The sequence below is a fragment of the Camelus ferus genome, chromosome X, assembly GCF_009834535.1.
Source record: "Camelus ferus isolate YT-003-E chromosome X, BCGSAC_Cfer_1.0, whole genome shotgun sequence".
In the NCBI taxonomy this organism is placed as follows: domain Eukaryota; kingdom Metazoa; phylum Chordata; class Mammalia; order Artiodactyla; family Camelidae; genus Camelus; species Camelus ferus.
In genome coordinates, this window is record NC_045732.1 from 78,316,599 (window position 1) to 78,336,998 (window position 20,400).

At 39.9% G+C, this 20,400-nt stretch overlaps 1 protein-coding gene across 3 annotated transcripts in view; it reads right to left on the reverse strand.

The window, feature by feature from the left end:
* F8 (coagulation factor VIII) overlaps positions 1–19,478 on the reverse strand; it is a 99,809-nt gene extending 80,331 nt beyond the window's left edge. Inside the window, exons 1-4 of one of the 3 annotated variants that reach the window (XM_032475653.1) lie at positions 19,029–19,154; positions 7,540–7,753; positions 3,917–4,038; positions 546–668 (exon numbers count right to left, since the gene is read on the reverse strand). In XM_032475653.1, the coding sequence (XP_032331544.1) occupies positions 546–668; positions 3,917–3,992 (199 nt within the window). In that variant the 5' untranslated portion in view covers positions 3,993–4,038; positions 7,540–7,753; positions 19,029–19,154. Of the gene's footprint in view, positions 1–545; positions 669–3,916; positions 4,039–7,539; positions 7,754–19,028 lie in introns of all 3 variants that reach the window. The other 2 variants (XM_032475652.1, XM_032475651.1) reach the window with 2 other exon arrangements.
* Positions 19,479–20,400: the final 922 nt, after the last annotated feature.

Below are 20,400 nucleotides of genomic sequence, written 5' to 3' on the forward strand. Positions count from 1 at the left end.
TGGGTAGCTTATACAAAGACCCTGTGGCCCAGGGACTGTGAGAATCTCTTTGGTCTCCACTGTCCACCCCTAGCTCTAATCTGGTTGTGTCCCTTGTCTGTCTGTGGCCTTATATCTGCTTCCCCCACTGCCCACCTCTGCTGTACGGCCACAGTGGGCGGGGGCTATCCTTCTGTGATCAGGGAGCTTTCAGGAGCAGGCATCCATCGGCAGAGCAGAGGAAGTGTGGACAGGGTGTGTGTGGTCAGCTGGCACTGTCATGTGTCTCAGGCTGAGGTCCACAGCGTCGCCCCTTCTTCCCTGTTGGTTCTGCTAGTTGGCTCTAATAACATGGTGGCATCCATATTTAGAAATTGGGGGAAGGAGAGGCAGAAGAAATATCTGGAAAATCTGAATCTAAAAAAATCTAAAATGACACTGTTTTTTGTCTTCATGTATTGGGCCTAGGGTGGAATCTCGACCCCACCATTCACTAGCTGTATGACCTTGTACTCAGTCCTCTTCTGTCCCTAGGTGACAGGGAAACAGGAGGGTGTTTTACTCACCTTCAGAAGATTTCCAGTAGGATATGCCAACAGCATGAAGACTAACAGGATGAGAAGCCATGTTCTTAAGTGTAATGACCACTGTGTCATAAACTTCAGCCTGGATGGTAGGACCTAGCAGACCTGCAAGAATGAGATGCCCCCCAAAGGTTATTTGGAGGGTGGCATTCCAGAAAAGCTGTTATTACAAAAGTGATAGTGAAAGTCACAGTAGAGAAGTATGACCCTGTGACTGTTGATAAAAAGCAGTAGCTGAATGAATGAATGAATGCCTTCACTCCTGTCACCAGCTCAGCCTCATGGTTGTTCTGAGGACAGGTTTCTGGCAATTCACTCAATGCATTTATTCATTCAACTTGTAATTGAGTTCCTACTATATTCTTGGAACTGTCCTGAACACTGGAGATGCAGTAGTTGAAAAGATAAATTATGGAGCTCATGTTCTAGGGACATTAATCATGTAAGTAAATAAACAAGAAAATTTTAGGTTGTTATAAATGCTATAAATGAAGGCAGTGTGCTAGAAAATGGTGATGCAGCAAACTCCAGCAAAACTTTCAAAGATCTGGTGGAAAAGCACTCAAATCAGATAAAATAAATGCAAAAGTCCTCAGACGAGAATAAGCTTGGCCGAGTTGAGTAACATGCGGTTGCAGCAAAGTGAATAAATAAGGTTATAGAGGAAGGCAGGGAAAATAACACGCAGGATTTTATGGGCTACAGCAGTTTGGACGAATTTGGAATTTAAAAGAAGAAAGCAGACAGGCATATGTAGAATAGATAAACAAGATTATACTGTGTAGCACAGGGAAATACAAGGTCTTGTGGTAGCTCATAGCGAAAAAAATGTTTGACAATGAATATATGTATGTTCATGTATAACTGAAAAATTGTGCTCTACACTGGAATTTGACACAACATTGTAAACTGACTATAACTCAATAAAAAATGTTAAAAAGAATAAAAGAAGAAAGCAGACTTGGTACTTGTCTTGGAGGAAGGGTCTGTAAAAAAAATAAAAACCAGAAACTTGAATTAACTAGAGTTGGGAGACCAGAAGGGGGCGCTCTCACGTCCTGTGATGATAGCCGAGCCCAGTAGGAAGAAAGACTCCTTTCCTGGCAAGGACTCAGCCAATGAAAAGCTAGGGATATTTTCTTTACTATAGTCCTGTGATTTTGGTCTGTGCAACTGGGCGATAGTCAGGCCATGGCACAGAAAATTAACAGGAAAATCAAGACTTCTGACTTATACGCACACTAAGTATAAGATGCCTACAAATGGTTTATTGAATTGACTGGACTCAATGGGATGAAAATGTGAAATAGGTTTATTTTTTCACAGTTTTTAATCATATGCAGAATTTGTCTTTCTTGCACTTTGAACAATCCGATTTTTTTTTCAGTAACCTTCACATATTAACAGTTTCATTTTAAGGTACTAATAAATCCAGTCTGATCTAATATCAAACTTTTTATGTCTCCTTCAATTTAAGCCCCCCCACCCCCACCCCAGCTCAGTTCTGACAGGCTCGGAAACCTGTAATGGGAAAAGGTAGTTTGGTTGGCAGCTCCAGTGCTTTCTCAGCCTCCTCGCCTAAGCCTCCTCCCCTGCTCGCCTTACTGCCTCTGGGCACTCTAAGCTTGGCACTAGTGAGAAAAGGACAGCGACGCAAAAAGGGGCATGATGACAAGGTCTTTCTTGATCTTTCAGTGGTTACGTGGCTTTGGTACCCTTTGGAAGTGGCACATGCCGAAGTTCTAGATCTTTCTTTCTTAGGGAACTTATATGAGTTATTTAGAGACTCTCTCCCTCCTAATATGGGGACATTCTACTCCCCTTTCCCTGACATGGGACATGTCCTCTCCAGCTGTCACTTTTACCTCTCCTCTCAGTTTCTGCTTCTGAGAGTACAATCACATAGATCTTTTCTGTTGGAGTCACCTTGCCGTGGCAGGAAGACCTCTCAGGCAGAGTCTTCTTGAGGCAACTCTTGTCCTGTGACCTTTCTGGCCCCATACCTAACAGTGGCAGTGCAGTTAGCTATTGCTATGGCCCACTCTCCTTACTATGCCATCAGGGGAAGCTCCGCAAGACTCTGGTCTTGAAAGTTTTTCCATGCACTTTTTCCTATAAAAATCATGCACTAGTCAGCATCTCCCAAACTCCTGTGTCAAATCTTCTAAATGGTTCTCCATTTATACAGGCTAGAGGTGCAAGATGGGGTAAGGGTTGCAGAACCGTATCTCTCTTTAGAATTTGAGGATACTTGTCACCTATAATTGTCAGCAGTAATTACTTTTTCCCCCGTTTAAAAAAATTGAAGTATAGTTGCTTTACAGTGTTGTATTAGTTTCTGGTATACAGCATAGTGATTCAGTCATACATATTCTTTTTCATTACAGGTTACTTCAAGCCACTGAATATAGTTCCTTGTGCTACACAGTAGGACCTTGCTGTTTATTCTCTACATAGTAGTGTGTATTTGCTAATTTATCGCTCCCTCTCCCTTTCTCCCTTGGTAACAACAAGTTTGTTTTCTATGTCTATGTATATGTCTCTGTTTTGTAAATAAGTTCTTTTCTATCATATTTTAGATTCCACATGTAAGTGATATCATATGATATTTGCCTTTCTCTGCTTGACTTACTTAGTATCTTAGTATGATAATCTCTCAGTCCATCCATGTTGCTGCCAATGAGATTGTTCCACTCCTCTTTATGGCTGACTAATACTCCATTATATATGCACACATACACATATGTATACATATACATATATATCATATTTTTTTAATCCATTTATCTGTTGATGGACATTTAGGTTGTGTCCATGTCTTGGCTATTGTAAAAAGTGCTTCTGTGAACATTGGGGTGCATGTATGTTTTTGAACTAGAGTTTCCTCTAGATATATGCCCAGGAGTGGGATTTCAGCAATAATTCTAAGGTAGGAAATGTCTCAGCTTAACATCTTGTTACATGCTTATTTGACATCTAAGTGGAGGTATCAAATAAGCAGTCTGAACTGAAGATATCAACTTTGGAGTTATTATATATGATATTTTAAAACTATGAGACTGGATAAGATCAGCTAGGGATTAAAAGCAGAAAGAAAATAAAACAAACCCAGTTCCATGACAAAGAGCACTCTAACATCTAGAGAACAAGCAGAGGAGGAGGGCCCAGCAAACAGATGGAGACCATTCAGCCAGTGTATTTCCCTGAGAGCCAGTGATAAGGGAAGCCTTATTACCAAGAGAACATTCTCTTTGGTTGCTGCCCTCTTTAACTGCAGCCCCAAGACTGGGGAATCCTTGCAAGGAAATAAGATACCCAATTTCATAATGAAGAGTTAATATTATTTACATTACCCATCCATGGTGGCCTGGGCTTGGCAATGTTGAAAAGTTGATCCGTGAACTCTACAAACACAGTCTTTTTGTACATAACTGAGGTGTTGAATGGAAAAGATCTTGGCACCTTAGGAGAAAACCTGTGTGAAGAAAGGGAAAATCTCATTCATTTTGGTTGACACTTTTTGAGCCCACTTTGAAAAACAGCTGGAGGTAATGCTTCCATCCCACTCTCCTCTATTGTTAATAAGCCAAATTCGAAGTTGTGTATAAATCTCTGCTATAGACTGAATGTGTGCCGAGCCCTCATGAATGGGATTAGTGCCCTCATAAAAGAGACTCTAGAGAGATCTCTCACTTCTTCCACCAAGTGAAGTTACAAGGAAAAGCAGCCATCTATGAACCAGGAAGAGGCCTTATCAGACACCAAATCAGCTGGCCCCCTGATCTTGGACTTCCAGCCTCTAGAACTATGAAAAATAGGTCTGTTGTGTATAAGACACCAAGTCTATGGTATTTTGTTATAGCAGCCCAAACAGACTAAGACAATCCCTAACATTTATCAAATCAAAACACTGTTTTTGAAACTCATCTGATACATTAGGTTCCATATGATAAGAGAAGTTGTAAAATAGATACTCATAAACTGCCAGTAAAAAAAAAAATCCTTTGCCAAAATAATAACTACAGCATCCTTCAATTTTAAAAAAGGCTATAACATTCATCTAAGTACCTAGTATTCAGATTTTGTCAGTATGTCCCTTCTTAGGGATACCAGGAATATCCCTAATTGTTTTTGAACCCCATGGAGTAATTTTGCAGTTTTCTATATGCCATGGAAAGCCTCTGTTTCTGGCTTATGCTCTGGACATCTAGCTCTTATGTCTCATCATATTTTACCAATTGGTATTGTTTCAACAAGCCAAGGAAGTATAGGCACAAGGCATGGAAGAAAGTTTTCACACATAGAGCTTGTTCTCCAAACCTCAATTGGTCAACAGTTTGAGCACTCATCCCCTACAAATGTATATGCATTCAGTTATAAACCATATATTTCACGCCACTGTGTGCAAAACGTATGTTACAAATAAATACGGAAAAAAGAGGTTTTTAAAGATACATAAATAGATGTGGAGTGGGTGTTGTTTCTTATGTCTTGTTGACCCTCAGGGGCTTTTGGCAAATGGCACAAATAAACGGTGGATATGCTTCATATGAGGGACCATTGAAGAAGGAACCCTGAACATCAGCCAGTAGGACACACACTGTCTTGTTACAAATAACGCAAGGAGAGGAGAGGCAGCACCTGACTGTAGGTATTGGCAGGCTTGGAGCGATAGCCACGTCATATCTGAATTGCCACGATATGAAATAAATAACAAGGCATCTGGTGTTTGTTGCTACTTATTCCTTTCTCAATCTTATGCTGAAATAACAAAAAATTCAGTGTTCCTTTCAGGAGCAGCCACATAAGAGAACTGTTTATTCCCATAAGAAATCTTGTTTTTTCTTATAAAGGCTTTAGTGGGAATGCTGAGTTAGAGAAGGAAGATGCAATCTAAAAATGGTGAAGATTACTAAATTAGAAAATCACTGACTTACAAGAATTTAATTTTTTTCCCAATTTTTATGTTATAGTAAAACACACAAAACATAAAATGTAATATCTTAAGCATTTTAAGTGTACAGTCTAGTGGTACTAAGTACATTAATATAAGTACAACCATCACCACTATACATCTCCAGAACTCATCTTGTAAAACTGAAACTCTATTAACTAAACAATAACTCCCCACTCCCCCAGGCCCTGAAACCACCATTCTGTTTTCTGTCTCTATAAATTTGACTACCGTAACTACCTCACATAAGTGGAACCACACAGTATTCATCTTTTTGTGACGGGTTTTTTCACTTAGCATGAAGTCCTCAGTGTTCATCCAGTTTGTAGCAAATGTCATAATTCTCTTCCCCTTTAAGCTTAAATAATATTCCATTGTATGTATTTACCACATTTTGTTTATTCATTCATCCATCGATGGGTACATGGGTTGCTTCTATGTTTTAGTTATTGAGAATAATGCTGCTATGAATAGTGGGTGTACAAATGTCTCAAGACCCTGCTTTCAATTATTTTGAGTACATACCCAGAAGTAGAATTGATGGCCATATAGAAATTTTTAATTTTCTTTGAGGAACCACCATACTGTTTTCCACAGTAGCTACACCATTTTACATTCCCAACAAGAGTGCACAAGTGTTCCAATTGCTCCACGTTGTCACAAACACTTACTTTCTGTTTTTTGTTTGTTTGTTGTATAATAGCTGTCCTAATAGGTGATAGGCGGTATATCTTTGTAGTTTTGATTTGCATTTCCCTAATGATTAGTTATGTTGAACATCCTTTCGTGTGTTTATTGGCCATTTGTATATCTTCTTTGGACAAATGTCTGTTCAAGTCCTTTGCTCACTTTTGAATTGGGTTGTTTGCTTTCATGTTGTGTTTTAACAAATTCTCCATATATTCCAAATATTGATCCCTTGTCAGATATACGATTTGCAAATATTTTCTCCCATTCTGTGAGTTCCTTTTTTTAACTCTGATGATAGTGTCTTGTGATGCACAAAATTTTTAACTTTTCAGTAACTCTAATTTGTCTGTTTTTCTTTTGTTGCTTGTGTCTTTGGTGTCAAATCCAAGACATCACTGCCAAATTCAATGCCATGAAGTTTTGCCCTATATTTTCATCTAAGAGTTTTATGGTTTTAGCTTTTCTATTTAGGCCTTTGATAAATTTGGAGTTAATTTTTATGTATGGTATTAGGTAAAGGTCCAATTTCATTCTTTTGCATATGGATATGTAGTTTTCCCAGCATGGTTGTTGAGAAGACTGTCTTTCCTCATTGAATGGTCTTGGAACCCTTGTGGAAAATCATTTGACCATAAATGCAAGGGTTTATTTCTGGACTTCATATTCTGTTTCATTGGTCTACATGTCTCTGTTTATTCCACTGCCACAAAATTTGATGGCTTTATAGTGAGTGCTGAAATCAAGAAATGTGAGTCTTCTCACTTTTTTCTTTTTTAGGAATATGTTAGCTATTCAGGGTCCCTTGAGAGTACATATGAATTTTAGGATGGTATTCTGTTTCTGCAAAACACAACATAGACATTTTGATAGGGATTGCATTCAATTACTTGGATAGTATTGACATCTTAACAATATTAACCCTTCCAATCCATGAACATGAGATGTGTTTCCATTTATTTATGTCTTAAGTTTTTTTCAGAAAAATTTTTAAGTTTTCATTGTAAAATTCTTTCACCTTCTGGTCAATTCCTAAGTATTTTGTTCTTTTTGATGTTACTGTAAATAGAATTGTCTTCTTAGTTTCCTTTTTAGATTGTTCATTGTTTGCATGTAGGAATTTTTGTGTGTTGACTTGTATCCTGCTACTTTCCTGAATTTATTAGTCCTAATGGTTTTTTTGGGTGGAATTTCTTTTTATTGTTTTTTTACATATGAGATCATACTATCTATGAACAGATATTATTTTGCTTCCTCCTTTATAATTTGGATATTTCCCCTTTATTCTATTAATGTTATGCATTATATTGATTGATTTTGATATGTTGAACCAACCTTGCATTCCAGGAGTAAATTCCACTTGCTCATGATGTGCAATTCTTTTCCTATACTGCTGAATTCAGTTTGCCAGTATTTTGTTGAAAATTTTTGCATCAGTGTTCATAAGGGATATTGTTCTGTAGTTCTCTTATAGTGTCTTTGTCTGGCTTTGGTATCAGGATAATGCTGGCCTTACAGTGAGTTAGGGAGTGATCTCTTCTGTCCAATTCTTTGGAAAAGTTTGAGGACAATCGATGTTAGGAAAATTTTAATTTTTCTTTAAAAGCAACATAACAAAAAGCAGACAATTAGACTTTTGCTTTCCAATCCAGCATGTAAGGAGCTTAGAAATCACCATTCTATCCTAACAACAAGTAAAAAGCTGAACAAAGTGAAAAATCAAAAAATCTTAGATTCTTAGAGAAATGAAGTCACAGGGAAAACTGCTGCCCCTCGCATTGTAGAGACAGACAGGGGAATGCAGAGAATCACAACTTAGTAGAACAGAAAGCAGCAAGCAGAAATGCCGGTGGGATCCAGTGCTGGAGCAGGAACACCTGAATTGTAATTGATGAATTGCTGGAGGCTTGTTGTGTAGATGTCTGAGAGTTAAGAACTTCAGGGGGACCCTGTTATCAGAACCCCCCAGGTTTTTGTGAGTTAGGTCTTCACAGTGAATATCAGAGAAAAAAACCTCGTGTTCCCAGTAGGGGAGGGGGAAGTAGCCATTTTAAAAAATGCCCTAGCATTCTGCCCTCATGAGAAATAATTTTACCACAGCCTATCATTCTAGGATTTTAATTACAGCCTAACTTACCTGGGGGAAGTGAAATACCCAACTCCAGCCCCCACTAGCCATTCTGTGTCACTTAAGTGGGGGAGACTGAGAAGCAGTGGTTAAGTTCATAGTCCAGAGGCACAGGATCACTAAAAGACTGAGACCTACCATAGACCTAGAGAAGGCTTTCCCACTCCTCACCACCATATTACTAAAGTCCTAATTTATCACAGTTCCTTTTACCCAGTGTAGCATGTCCACCATTCAACAAAAACTTACAAGGCATGCTAAAAGGCAAAAAAAGCCCCACAGTTCATAGAGACTGAACAAGCAGCAGAACTGGAGTCAGATATGACAAGAATGTTGGAAGTATTAGACCAGAAAATTAAAAAAAATTATGATTAATATGATAAAGACCTTAATGTAAAAAGTAGACAACATGCAAGAGCAGATGAATAATGTAAGCAGAAAGATGGAAATTCTAAGGAAAAAGTCAAGAAGAAATTCTAGAGGTCAAAAACACTGTAATGGAAATGAAGAGTTCCTTTGATAGGCTCATTAGTAGACTGGATATGGTTAAGGAAAAAAGTCTCTGAGACTGAGATTAAGACAACAGAAACTTTCAACACTGAAAAGTAAAAAGAAAAAAAGAGACTGAACAAAAACAGAATAGAATATGCAAGAATTGTGGGACAACTACAAAGGTAAAAGATACACATAATGGGAGTACAAGAAGAAGAAGAATAAAGAGAAGCAATATTTAAAGCAATAATAACTGAGAATTTACCCAAATTAATGTTAGACACCAAACCACAGATCCAGAGAGCCCAGAGAATACAAAACAGGAAATATGCTCAAAAACTGTTCCTACGCATATCATGTTCAAACTTTAAAAAACCAAAGATAAAGAAAAATTATTGAAAGAAATCACAGGAAAAAAAATACCTAAAGAGGAGCAAAAAGAATTACAACCAACTTCTCTTCAGATACTCTCTCTTTTCAAGTGAAAAGAGAGTAGAGTGAAATATTTAACGTGTTGAGAGAAAAAAAACCAATCAACATAGAATTCTGTACCCTGTGAAATTACGCTTCATTAGTGAAGGAGAAATAAAGACTTTCTCAGACAAACAAAAATTAGGGGAATTTGTTGCCAGTAGACCTGCCTTGCAAGAAATAGTAAAATAAAATCTTCAGAAAGAAGAAAATGTATATAAGTCAGAAACTTGGATCTACATAAAGAAATGAAAAGCATCAGAGAATGAGTAAGTGATGATGACATCTGAACCTTGACCATGCATGCCGGGGCCCTCTTCCTCACTTTGCCTTTAAAACCCTTTCCCTGAAAATCCTAAAAACAAACAAACAAATAAAGAAACAAAAAACCTTTCCCTGAAAGCCATTGGGAAGTTTGAGTCTTTTGAGCATGAGCTGCCCATTCTCTCTGTTTAATGCCATGTTGGGCATCTTCCAATAAACACCACTCTTTTCTTGACCACAACCTGGAGTCAATAGATTGGCTTTGCTATGCGTCAAGTGAGAGGACCCAAGTTTGGTTTGGTGAGCCTCAGTAAGCCCCAGTAAACTCCTGCAATAAACTTTCTGTGCACGTGCGTGCACACACACACTCTCACACACAAGAAGAAAGCAGAAAATCTCTTTTTTAAAAGTTTGTTTGCTTAACTATTTACAATAGCTAAGACATGGAAACAACCTAAATGTCCATTGACAGATGAACGGATAAAGAAGATGTGGTGTATATAGAATGGAATACTACTCAGCCATAAAAGAATGAAATAATGTCATTTGCAGTAACATGGATGTCCCTGGAGAATGTCATTCTAAGTGAAGTAAGCCAGAAAGAGAAAGAAAAATACCATATGAGATCGCTTACATATTGATCTAAAAAAAAGTACACAGATGAACTTATGCACAAAACAGAAACAGACTCACATACATAGAGAACAGACTTATGGTTACCAGGGGGTAAAGAGGGTGGGAAGGGATAAATTGGGAATTTGAACATTGCACCGCTTGGGGAGTGATGGAAATGTTAGCTATCTTGATTGTGCTGGTGGTTTCATGGGTGTAGGCATCTATCAAAATTCATCCAATTGTACATCTGAAATATGTGTAGTTTACTGTACAGGAATTATACCATAATAAAGGCTTTATAAAAGGCAAAAATAATTTGTGTGCTTAAACAGCTATAAAACCATCCAAGGAAGCACAAACATTGTCATTACTTGAACAATGTTGGTTGGAAACATTCTTTTTCATCTGATTTGCTTTCAGACAATTCACTGACAGCTATAAATCTGTGGAAATGCTGTCACCCCAGGTTAGCAGAGCACTGGTTAGAACGACTGAAAATGTACAATGCAGCAAAGTGCTTTAGAGTGAAAGGTGGATGTGAGGCTGTAAGACCTCTTTTGTGAGGTACAGCTGCCCTCCACCCACCAAAACCACGGAAATGCTGTGGTGAAGCTGGGAAAATGCAGCCAGGTACACATCAGGGTGAAACCATCTGTAGGTCCCCGAGCTTGTGCCCCTGCAGCCGGGATGAGGGGTGCGGCCCAGAGACGTCAGCTTGAACTAGTTCAGTGCAAAGTAAAACCACACAGGATTGCAGACAGAGCAGACATGGCTACGTGAGTTTCCAGGAGTCGCGCTCAACGTGAAGTGCAGGGAAGGGTGGAAAGCAGAAAGATGGACACGGATGGACACCGCAGACGGCCACACACAGAAGGCGGCCTTGCGGGCCCTGGACAATGTCGAAATCCAGGCGGAAAGGATTAGCCAAGGAAAGGAGGGCGATTTCCCCTTAAGAAAACAGAAGCGTTTGGGTGAGCCTTAAATGGTGAGCCTGCACCAGACAGGGTAGCCTCCATGTACATAAAGGAAAGGCTATTGGAAGCACAGGAGAAACTGGCCAACCACAGTCCCAGAGGAAGACCTCAACACCCTTGGAGGGATCCAGCGGCAGATGGGCTGAAAACACTCCTTGAAACTGTGTCATTTGAGGAGATCTCTCTCGAGGAGACTGGTTCAGCAGGTAAAGATGAGGCTGACTTCATTCTGGCCTCCCCAACCTCCCTCCCCCAGGACCCTTGCATTTCACTCCATTCCAGGGTTTCCAGGACGCCTGAGGGAGTGTGTGGAGGGAGCAGCTCTGCCAATCCAAGGCCGTGACAAATGACTTCCCACACTGGCTGAGGGCCAGAGGCCAGTGTCCTGATAAGGAAGCTCTTCCAGTAAAAGGAGCTGATTTACTGAGGAAGGAGTGGGGCTGTGCTTGGAGCAGAGGGAACAAGCGCATCCGCATTTACTTCGAGTCGCACGCACAGCCACGTGAGGGGTCCCTGACGACCAATTGCTAGCTTTGCTTACAGCCGCGTCAGCTTGACGCGCTGCGCTATGGGCTCACTCAGGGTGGCTTTAATTCACAGTGGTGAAGGAAAATCCCCCAGTGAGCCGAACTGTGGCTAATGTTGATTGTTCACTTTGTGTGGAAGGAGAAAGGGCTCACGGTTCAGATATACACAGACTCATGGGCAGCAGAAAATGGCTTGGCTGTGTGTTCAGGGACCTAGAAGGAAAAAGACCGAAAGATCAGGGACAAGGATGTCTGGGGCAAAGACATATCAGTGACTAATACAAAATAAAAGTATCTTCAGGTCACATGTTAATGCCATCAGAGAGTCTGTACTGTGAAAGAAGCCCCAAACAATATCGTGACAAAATCATCGACGGTTCACCTCAGCAGCCTCTACACGCACCATCTCAGTGCAGGCAAGATGTGAGCCGAGTGGCAAGGGTTCCCACTGACGAAGGCTGATTTAACTAGCATTGCCCCCCTAAATTCAATCTGCCAGCAACAGAAACCAATCCTGACTTCTCAATTTGTCCATCATGGAAACCAGTCAGCTACTTGATGGCAAATTGACTGTATTGGACCCCTTCCATCCTAGAAGGGCTAGCGCTTCACTCTAACAGGAAAAGACCTGGATTCCAGGTCTATGTTAGCCTTTCCCTCCTGCAGGGCCTAACTCAGCACTAGTATCTGATGGTTTAGTTCACTGATGTGGGACTTCATGTAACATCACATCAGACCAAGGACCACTGTACCGCAGAGGAAGTGCTTGAGTGAGCCCATGACCATGGCATGCATGGGTTTTATCACCTATCACCCCACCCAGAAGCCGCCAGAGACAGCAGTGGAATGACCTCTTAAAGGCACAGATAAAGCTCCAGCATGGAGGCAGAGCCCAGTGAGGACAGATGTCCAACCTGCAAGGTGCTGTATACGCATCAATTCAGAGATGGTTCTGTGTCCCCAATAAGAAGAACACATGGGTTCAGGAACCAAACAACGGCAGCAAAAGAACCTCTTTTCCTCAAGACCCATCTAGGGCGCCTGTGCCGCCCACCGCCTAGGTCCAGTCCCCATTGGGAAAACATAAGTCTCACTGACTCAGAAGCTAGGGGCACCATGTGGGCCCCTGGGATTACTCGAACCAAAGGAGCAGCAGGCCAGGACAGGAGCCCCAGGGCACGAGCAGAGAACAAGAGGGAGTGGTCCCACGAGGCGACCAGCAACGGGTCACACCCCCCAGGGCAGCCACACCACCTGGGGGGCACGGTGCCATGGCGTCTGGGACCTGGAGAAGTTGCCCCCATACAGGTGAGGACGGGGAGGTCGAGGGAGCGGGGCGGATGGGATGGAGAAGGGGGGAAAGAGGGGGAAGGGGAGGAAGTGGGGAGGAAGGAACCTACTCGAACCACAGCCACTTGGGGGAAGGTGCAGCTTTAAGACAACCTTCAGTCTCTTCAGAGAGCTGCCTGCCCGGGGTCACCCCCAACCCAGAGGGGCCTGGACCTCCCTTTCCTGAACCAGCCCACTGGGCCTTCCGAGGGTAGGCCACGCCCATTCCCAGAATAGACCATACCTCTTTCCGGAGCAGGTCACGCCCCCTCCCAGCACAACCAGTGCTTAATGACTGATCAGTATGAAGATACAGGGGCCTCAGAAGGGTCCTTCCAGCTCCAGAGCTCCTCGGAGGTGGGCCTGCGCTGCAGCCCAGCCTTCCCCTCTGTCCACCCCTGCGCTGCAGCCCAGCCTTCCTCTTCGCCCGCCCACCCCTGCTTCCCCAGGTGTTGATCCCAAGAATACTCTAAATAAAATTCCTGCACATTAATTTCCATCTCACTGTCCCTTCTGAGTAACCGAACCCATGATATTAATTGACATTTAAATGTGATCTGATTTCATTCGTCTCTAGAAATTTCCATGGCACTAGCCTTGGCATAGACCTCTATGGTTTTTAGTTATTTAACAACATTATTTGATGTCTATATCATTGGGTAGACTCCTCCCATCAATTCATTTGTCCCATCTCCTGACCACTTTCAGACTATGCCCTTTCACAGTCATCAACTCGCCCCTAATTTGTTCCTGTCCCCTTTTCCCATTCCATCTCCTTGATTTTGCTGAGTCTACCCTATTCAGCTTCTCCAAAGTTTTCACTAGTTTCTAACAAGACTCAGACCCACGTCCAGAGACAGGTATTTTGACATACACGAGCACAGTGCTTTCACTTTAATATTACTGACTAAAATGAAATTATAAGACACATAAAAAAAGTTTACTAGACCAAGCGTGGAAGAGCAGAGGGAACAAGATCACGTGTACACAGAAACATTTTTTCCTCCCTCTGATGGAAGAGTGGAAACCAACGGCCGGGTAAAAGAACAGGATTCTGAGACAGAAAAAGAAGGCCTCGGCCCAAGTGAAGTGGGATGTGATTTATGTCTCAACTTCAGGGTAATCTGCATGATAAGTGACAAAATGTTCTTGGGTTCACGGGTCTTACTCCTTCCTAACCTTTGTGAGCTTTTTTGTTTGCTATTTCCCTTGGGATTTGATGTATAAGTCTTGCCAAATATATCTGGCAACAATGTCCTTGACCTGTACTGTTCTTTCACATTTTACCTAAACCCAATCGGAAAACCTATTATATTCCCTGACCCTTGTTTAGAAGTTGAGCAGCTGCAGGAATAGATAATATAAAACTGAATTTCCCCAGATGTTTACTTCAAACCTTGGCAGAACTTGTCAGGATGTGTCCAGAGTCAGCTTATCCTGTTAATCAGGATCAAAATGATCTAGACTATAAAGTGGTGTCATCAAAACAAAAATTCTATCAACTTTTTCCTAGTAAATACATGTGGCTGCCCATAAAACAACAGAAAGCTAGATAACAAATAAATCATTTTCTTCATTCAATTCAATTTTATTCTCAGACTATTATTCACTATAACAGTCTGAGGGTGCATGCTAGGCAAAAGCTACAGTAAAAAGCACAATGCATTAAATATAATTATCTCAATATTAATATTTAACAAGACCAACATTAATGGACAAGTGCCTGATGGTTCACTTAGATAGCAGGCTACTGACCATCTGGGCCTCCACTTCAGGGTCATTAACACTGCACAACTGCAGGTTATATAGATTATAGAAGGACCCCTTCTTCACACCATACACCAAAGTTAACTCAGTGTACCAAAGAACTAAATGTAAGCGCTAAAACTATAAAACTCTTAGAAGAAAATACAGGTGTAAATCTTTGTGACTTTAGATTTGGCAATGGCTTTTTAGATATGACACCAAAACCACAAGCAACCAACAGAAAAAAAGGTAAACTGGGCTTCATCAAAATGAAAACAATTGTGCTGAGAGAAAATATTGAAAACAGATACATGTGAAAACGTACTTATATCCAGAATATACAAAGAATTCTCAAACCTCAACAATAATAAGACAAACAATTCAATTTTAAAATGGGCTAAAGATCTGAATAAACATTTCATTAAAGAAAACACAGGAATGGCCAATTACACATGTAAAGATGCCTAACATCTTTAGTCATCAGAGAAATGCAAATTAAACATACAGTAAGATACATGAGTCATTAAAATGACTAAAATTAAGTACAGGCAACATCAAATATTGTCCACTATGTGTTGCAGCATGTAAAACAGTGAAGCTAGAACACTCCCTTACACCATCCACAAAAATAAACTCAAGATGGATCAAAGACTTAAACATCAGACAACATACAATAAACCTCCTAGAGGAAAACATAGGCAAAACAGTATCTGACATACATCTCAAAAATGTTCTCCTAGAACAGTCTACCCAAGCAATAGAAATAAAAGCAAGAATAAACAAATGGGACCTAATGAAATTTACAAGCTTCTGCACAGCAAAGGAAACCATAAGTAAAACAAAAAGACAACCTACGGAAAGGGAGAAAATTTTTGCAAATGAAACCGACAAAGGCTTGATCTCCAGAATATATAAGCAGCTCATACGACTTAATAAGAAAAAAAACAAACAACCCAATCCAAAAATGGGCAGAAGACCTAAACAAGCAATTCTCCAGGGAAGACATACAAATGATCAATAGGCACGTGAAAAAATGCTCCATATCACTAATTATCAGAGAAATGAAAATCAAAACTACAGTGAGGTATCACCTCACACCAGTCAGAATGGCCGTCATTCAAAAATCCACAAATGACAAATGCTGGAGAGGCTGTGGAGAAAGGGGAACCCTCCTACACTGCTGGTGGGAATGCAGTTTGGTGCAGCCACTGTGGAAGACAGTATGGAGATTCCTCAAAAGACTAGGAATAGACTTACCATATGACCCAGGAATCCTGCTCCTGGGCATATATCCAGAAGGAACCCTACTTCAGGATGACACCTGCACCCCAATGTTCACAGCAGCACTATTTACAATAGCCAAGACATGGAAACAGCCTAAATGTCCATCAACAGATGACTGGATAAAGAAGATGTGGTATATTTATACAATGGAATACTACTCTGCCATAAAAACCGACAACATAACGCCATTTGCTGCAACGTGGATGCTGCTGGAGAAAGTCATTCTAAGTGAAGTAAGCCAGAAAGAGAAAGAAACATACCATATGAGAGTGCTCATATGTGGAATCTAAAACAAACAAACAAACAAAGCATAAATACAAAACAGAAACAGACTCATAGACATAGAATACAAACTTGTGGTTGCCAAGGGGGTGGGGGGTGGGAAGGAACAGACTGGGATTTCAAAACGTAGAATAGATAAACAAGATTATACTGTGTAGCACAGGGAAATATACACAAGATCTTGTTGGTAGCTCAAACCGAAAAAAAAAAAGTGAGACAATGAATATATGTATGTGCATGTATAACTGAAAAATTGTGCTCTGTACTGGAATTTGACACAACATTTTAAAATGACTACTACTCAATAAAAAAGGTAAAAAAAAATAGCCACACATTTATAAAATGCATAGGCATAAATGTAAAAATAAATTACTTACATTTATTATATTAATAAAATTAATGTGTAAGATTAATGAAATTCCAATTAGAATCACAACAGGATTTGGATCTTTTTAATTGAAAAAATATTTTAATGTTTTTCCATGGAAGAATAAAATGCCTAAGAAATGTTAAGAAAGATACAAAAAGAGCAGTTGAGGATTGATTTCACTTACTAGATAACAGAAGATATTTATAGACCCACTGTAATTAAATCAATATGGGATTGGCACAACAAGATAAAAGTAGATAAATGGAACAGCATAATGAATCCAGAAGTAGATACTAATATATATGAGAATTTTATATTATGAATGCTTTTATTCAAATCAGTGGCAAAAGATGTATTATTTGATAAAAGGTGCCATTGCAATAGGCTATCGGTCTGGATGGAAATAAAACTAGACAGATCCCACTCACATACCATATACAAAAATAATTATCAGATGAATTGAAGCCATAAATGTAAAAGGCAAAACAGTAAAAAAATCTTGCAAGAAAATCCGGGAGAATACATAAACAACCTTTGTGTGCAGAAAACATTTTTTTAAAGTTTATTTATTTATTTTATTGAAGTATAGTCAGTTACAATGTGTCAGTCTCTGGCTTTCAGCATAATGTCCCAGTCAAGCATATATATATATATATATACACACATATATTCCCTTTCATACTCTTTTTCAGTAAAGATTACGACAAGATATTGAATATAGTTTACTGTGCTATACAGAAGAAATTTGTTTTTTATTTATTTTTATACAGTGGTTATCATTTGCAAATCTCAAAGTCCCAAATTTATCCCTTCCCACCCCCTTTCCTCTGGTAACCACAAAATTGTTTACTATGTCTGTGAGTTGCATAAAACATTTTTAACCAACACTGGGAACTCTGAAGATATGAAAGAAAAGAGATGTATTTTACTATAAAACTTAAAAATGTTTTTGGTCAAAGTTATAAACACTGTCAATAGACAAACAACAGGTCTTGGGGAAAATTGCAATATACATTAGTATATGAATGCAGCGTCAAAAAGGGTTAACATTTGTAATGATAAAATGTTTCTCATAATTAAAAAAAGAAAGCGCAAAGAAAAATGAGCAAAACATATGAATAGTAAAATCTTAAAATATAAATAATGTAGCCAACAAGCATTTGGAAAGATGCTCAACTTCATTAGAAACAAAAAGAATGCGATTAATGTAATGATGCAACATCACTCTATACCTACTAGGCTGGCAAAAGTAAAAAAGCAAGATAAAACTTATTGCTGATGTGATTGCATGGAGAAGGGCATCCCTATATGTTGATGGTAGAGTGTTTGAAGAGTTCTGGCCTTTTTTGGAAATTAAAACTTAAAAGGAAATATTCCCTTCATTTCAGCAAAGCAGAAAAAAAAAAACAAAAAAGACTAATTACCGTTGTGTATGTATTGGGTTTAAATCTTTATAATACACATTTAAAGAAAACAAAACACAATTTAAAAGAAATGATGTCAGCATTCAACTCGATAAGCAAAAACTTAAATCAACAAAATGAACCAAAGGAAATTAGGAAGAAGAAATAAATTAATAAGCATAAAAGCAAAAACTGATAGAACCAAAAGATGGTTTTTGACAAAACCAATAAAACCGAGAAACTTTCTGGAAATACTATATTTAAGAGAGTTAAAGAGAACGTACACAATATAAGAATGGAGATGTAACTACAGACACAGGACAGTTTAACAATATCACAAGATTATCATGTAACTTGATACCAATACATTATTAAATCTAGGCATAATAGATTGCTTTCTAGGAAAATATATATAACCAATACTGACCGAAGAAGAGGTAGAAAATCTGAATAAGTAAATGATCATAGATAATATTGGAAAGATTATTTAACACTACTCTCCCAAAATGTACCAGAACCACAAAAGATGAAAAGCTTCTGAACTAATGGCGAAGAGTCTCCTTACGCCAAAATTGTGTGTAATATTGACAGCTCTTACTGCTCTTCCCTCTACAGAAACTTGGGGGTAAGCTGAGGGAAGTTCTGTTTTGTCTCTTATGCCCTCACTCTCCTGTACCCTCTAGTTTCCAGAGTGGCAGCATGTGGCAAATAGAGGCAGTGGACAAAACAGGAAAAAATATCAATACATAGGTTAGATCTATGAAAAGGATTGGCAATTAGCATTTGTGCTAATAACATAGATGCCTGCACACCTTACCTGGAAATGCTTTTACAGGGCTTAAGTAGCATCACAGCCACCCTAACTTGATGTCTGCCCCTTCATCCAGCCAGAGTCACATCCCCGCAATCCCGATGGGTCCCTCTAGCATATACCTTTACCTGGTGTCCATGTGCAGCTCACTGAGCAGTTCACTTTGCCTATAGTCCCAGGACAGTTCCACTGCGCCCAGGTAGTATCTTCGGATGGCGCTGAAGCTTAGTGGCAAGAGGCACAGAAAGAAACAGGTGGGTAGCTCTATTTGCATGGCTCTTATTGCAAGAAAACATTCAACTGGAGAAATGCAAGATTAATTCTTCTCTAAAATATCTTTGGCTCCCAGGGGAAAAAAAAAAGGAAATTTTTTTTATGATTTGGTGAAAAGTCCCAAAATTTTCGCAAAGAATTTTAGGAAACCTTACTGGTTGGATGTGACAGCAGCATTAGCCCTGAGCTCTAGGGGACAGGATTGCTTCCTTTCTGGCAGTAAGAAGTAGCCACAGGAAGAAGTGAGTAGGAAAAGGGAGGCTGAGCTAAAGCTTAACCCGTTCCCCTCTGAAAGCAGCAGGGGCGCAGGGCTGCTGCTTCCACCACAAGCTTTAAGGAAAGGAAGGGGGAGTCAAGGTGAAGTGGAGCTCTAATTTGTATCTGCATTCCTAGTGTGCCCCAACCCCCTTCCTTTGTAGCCGCAGCAAGAAATGCTCTAAATGTTGTTTAAGATGCTGGAATCCACTTGCCCTCCCTGCTTCTACCCTTTCCTCTCACAGACACCACTGAATGACTATTTAAAACCATAAAGCGGATCCTGTCACTTCTTTGCTCAGGACACTCCACTGGCTTCTGATGTCACTCAGAGTAAACTCCTGCATTTTTACCATGACCAAGAGTATTCCCCACAATCTGCATGTCCCTTCTCCCTATCTCCAAGGTCTCATCTCACTCTGGCTACGTTTCCCAGATCTCCACACATTTCCACTCCCACATCTCCTTCAAGTCTTGGCTCAAATCTTGCCTTCTCAGTGGGCTCAAATATGGACCTTGGAAGCTTTCTGCCCACACTGGCTCTACTGATCTCTCTCTGCTTCATTTTTCTACATGGCACTCACAATCACCCAGCATTCAGGTATTTACTCATCTTGCATTGAGGCTTCTTGAGGTTGTTTACATTTGGCCCTGGTTGAGGCTATTATCTCCTTACATCAAAATGTAGCTTTGCTGAGCTGAAGCAAAGCCCCTACTCAGTTTGATGTATATTAGGAGCCGTGAGAATCTCCCCAAGGACCTCAAAGTATAGGTTCTGATAAGAATAGTGACCAAGGTTTCTATAAGAAATGTTATTACTGACAGTCCAATTCTGCACAGATGAGAACGTGTTTGGGAGCAATTGGCAAGGTGTTGTCCAGCTTGGAAACAATCAGGAAGAAGCCTTGTTGTGTAAACATTTGCTGAGACCTTCTCTCTGCCAGGCACCAGTTTGCAGAGAGCTGGCAGGTT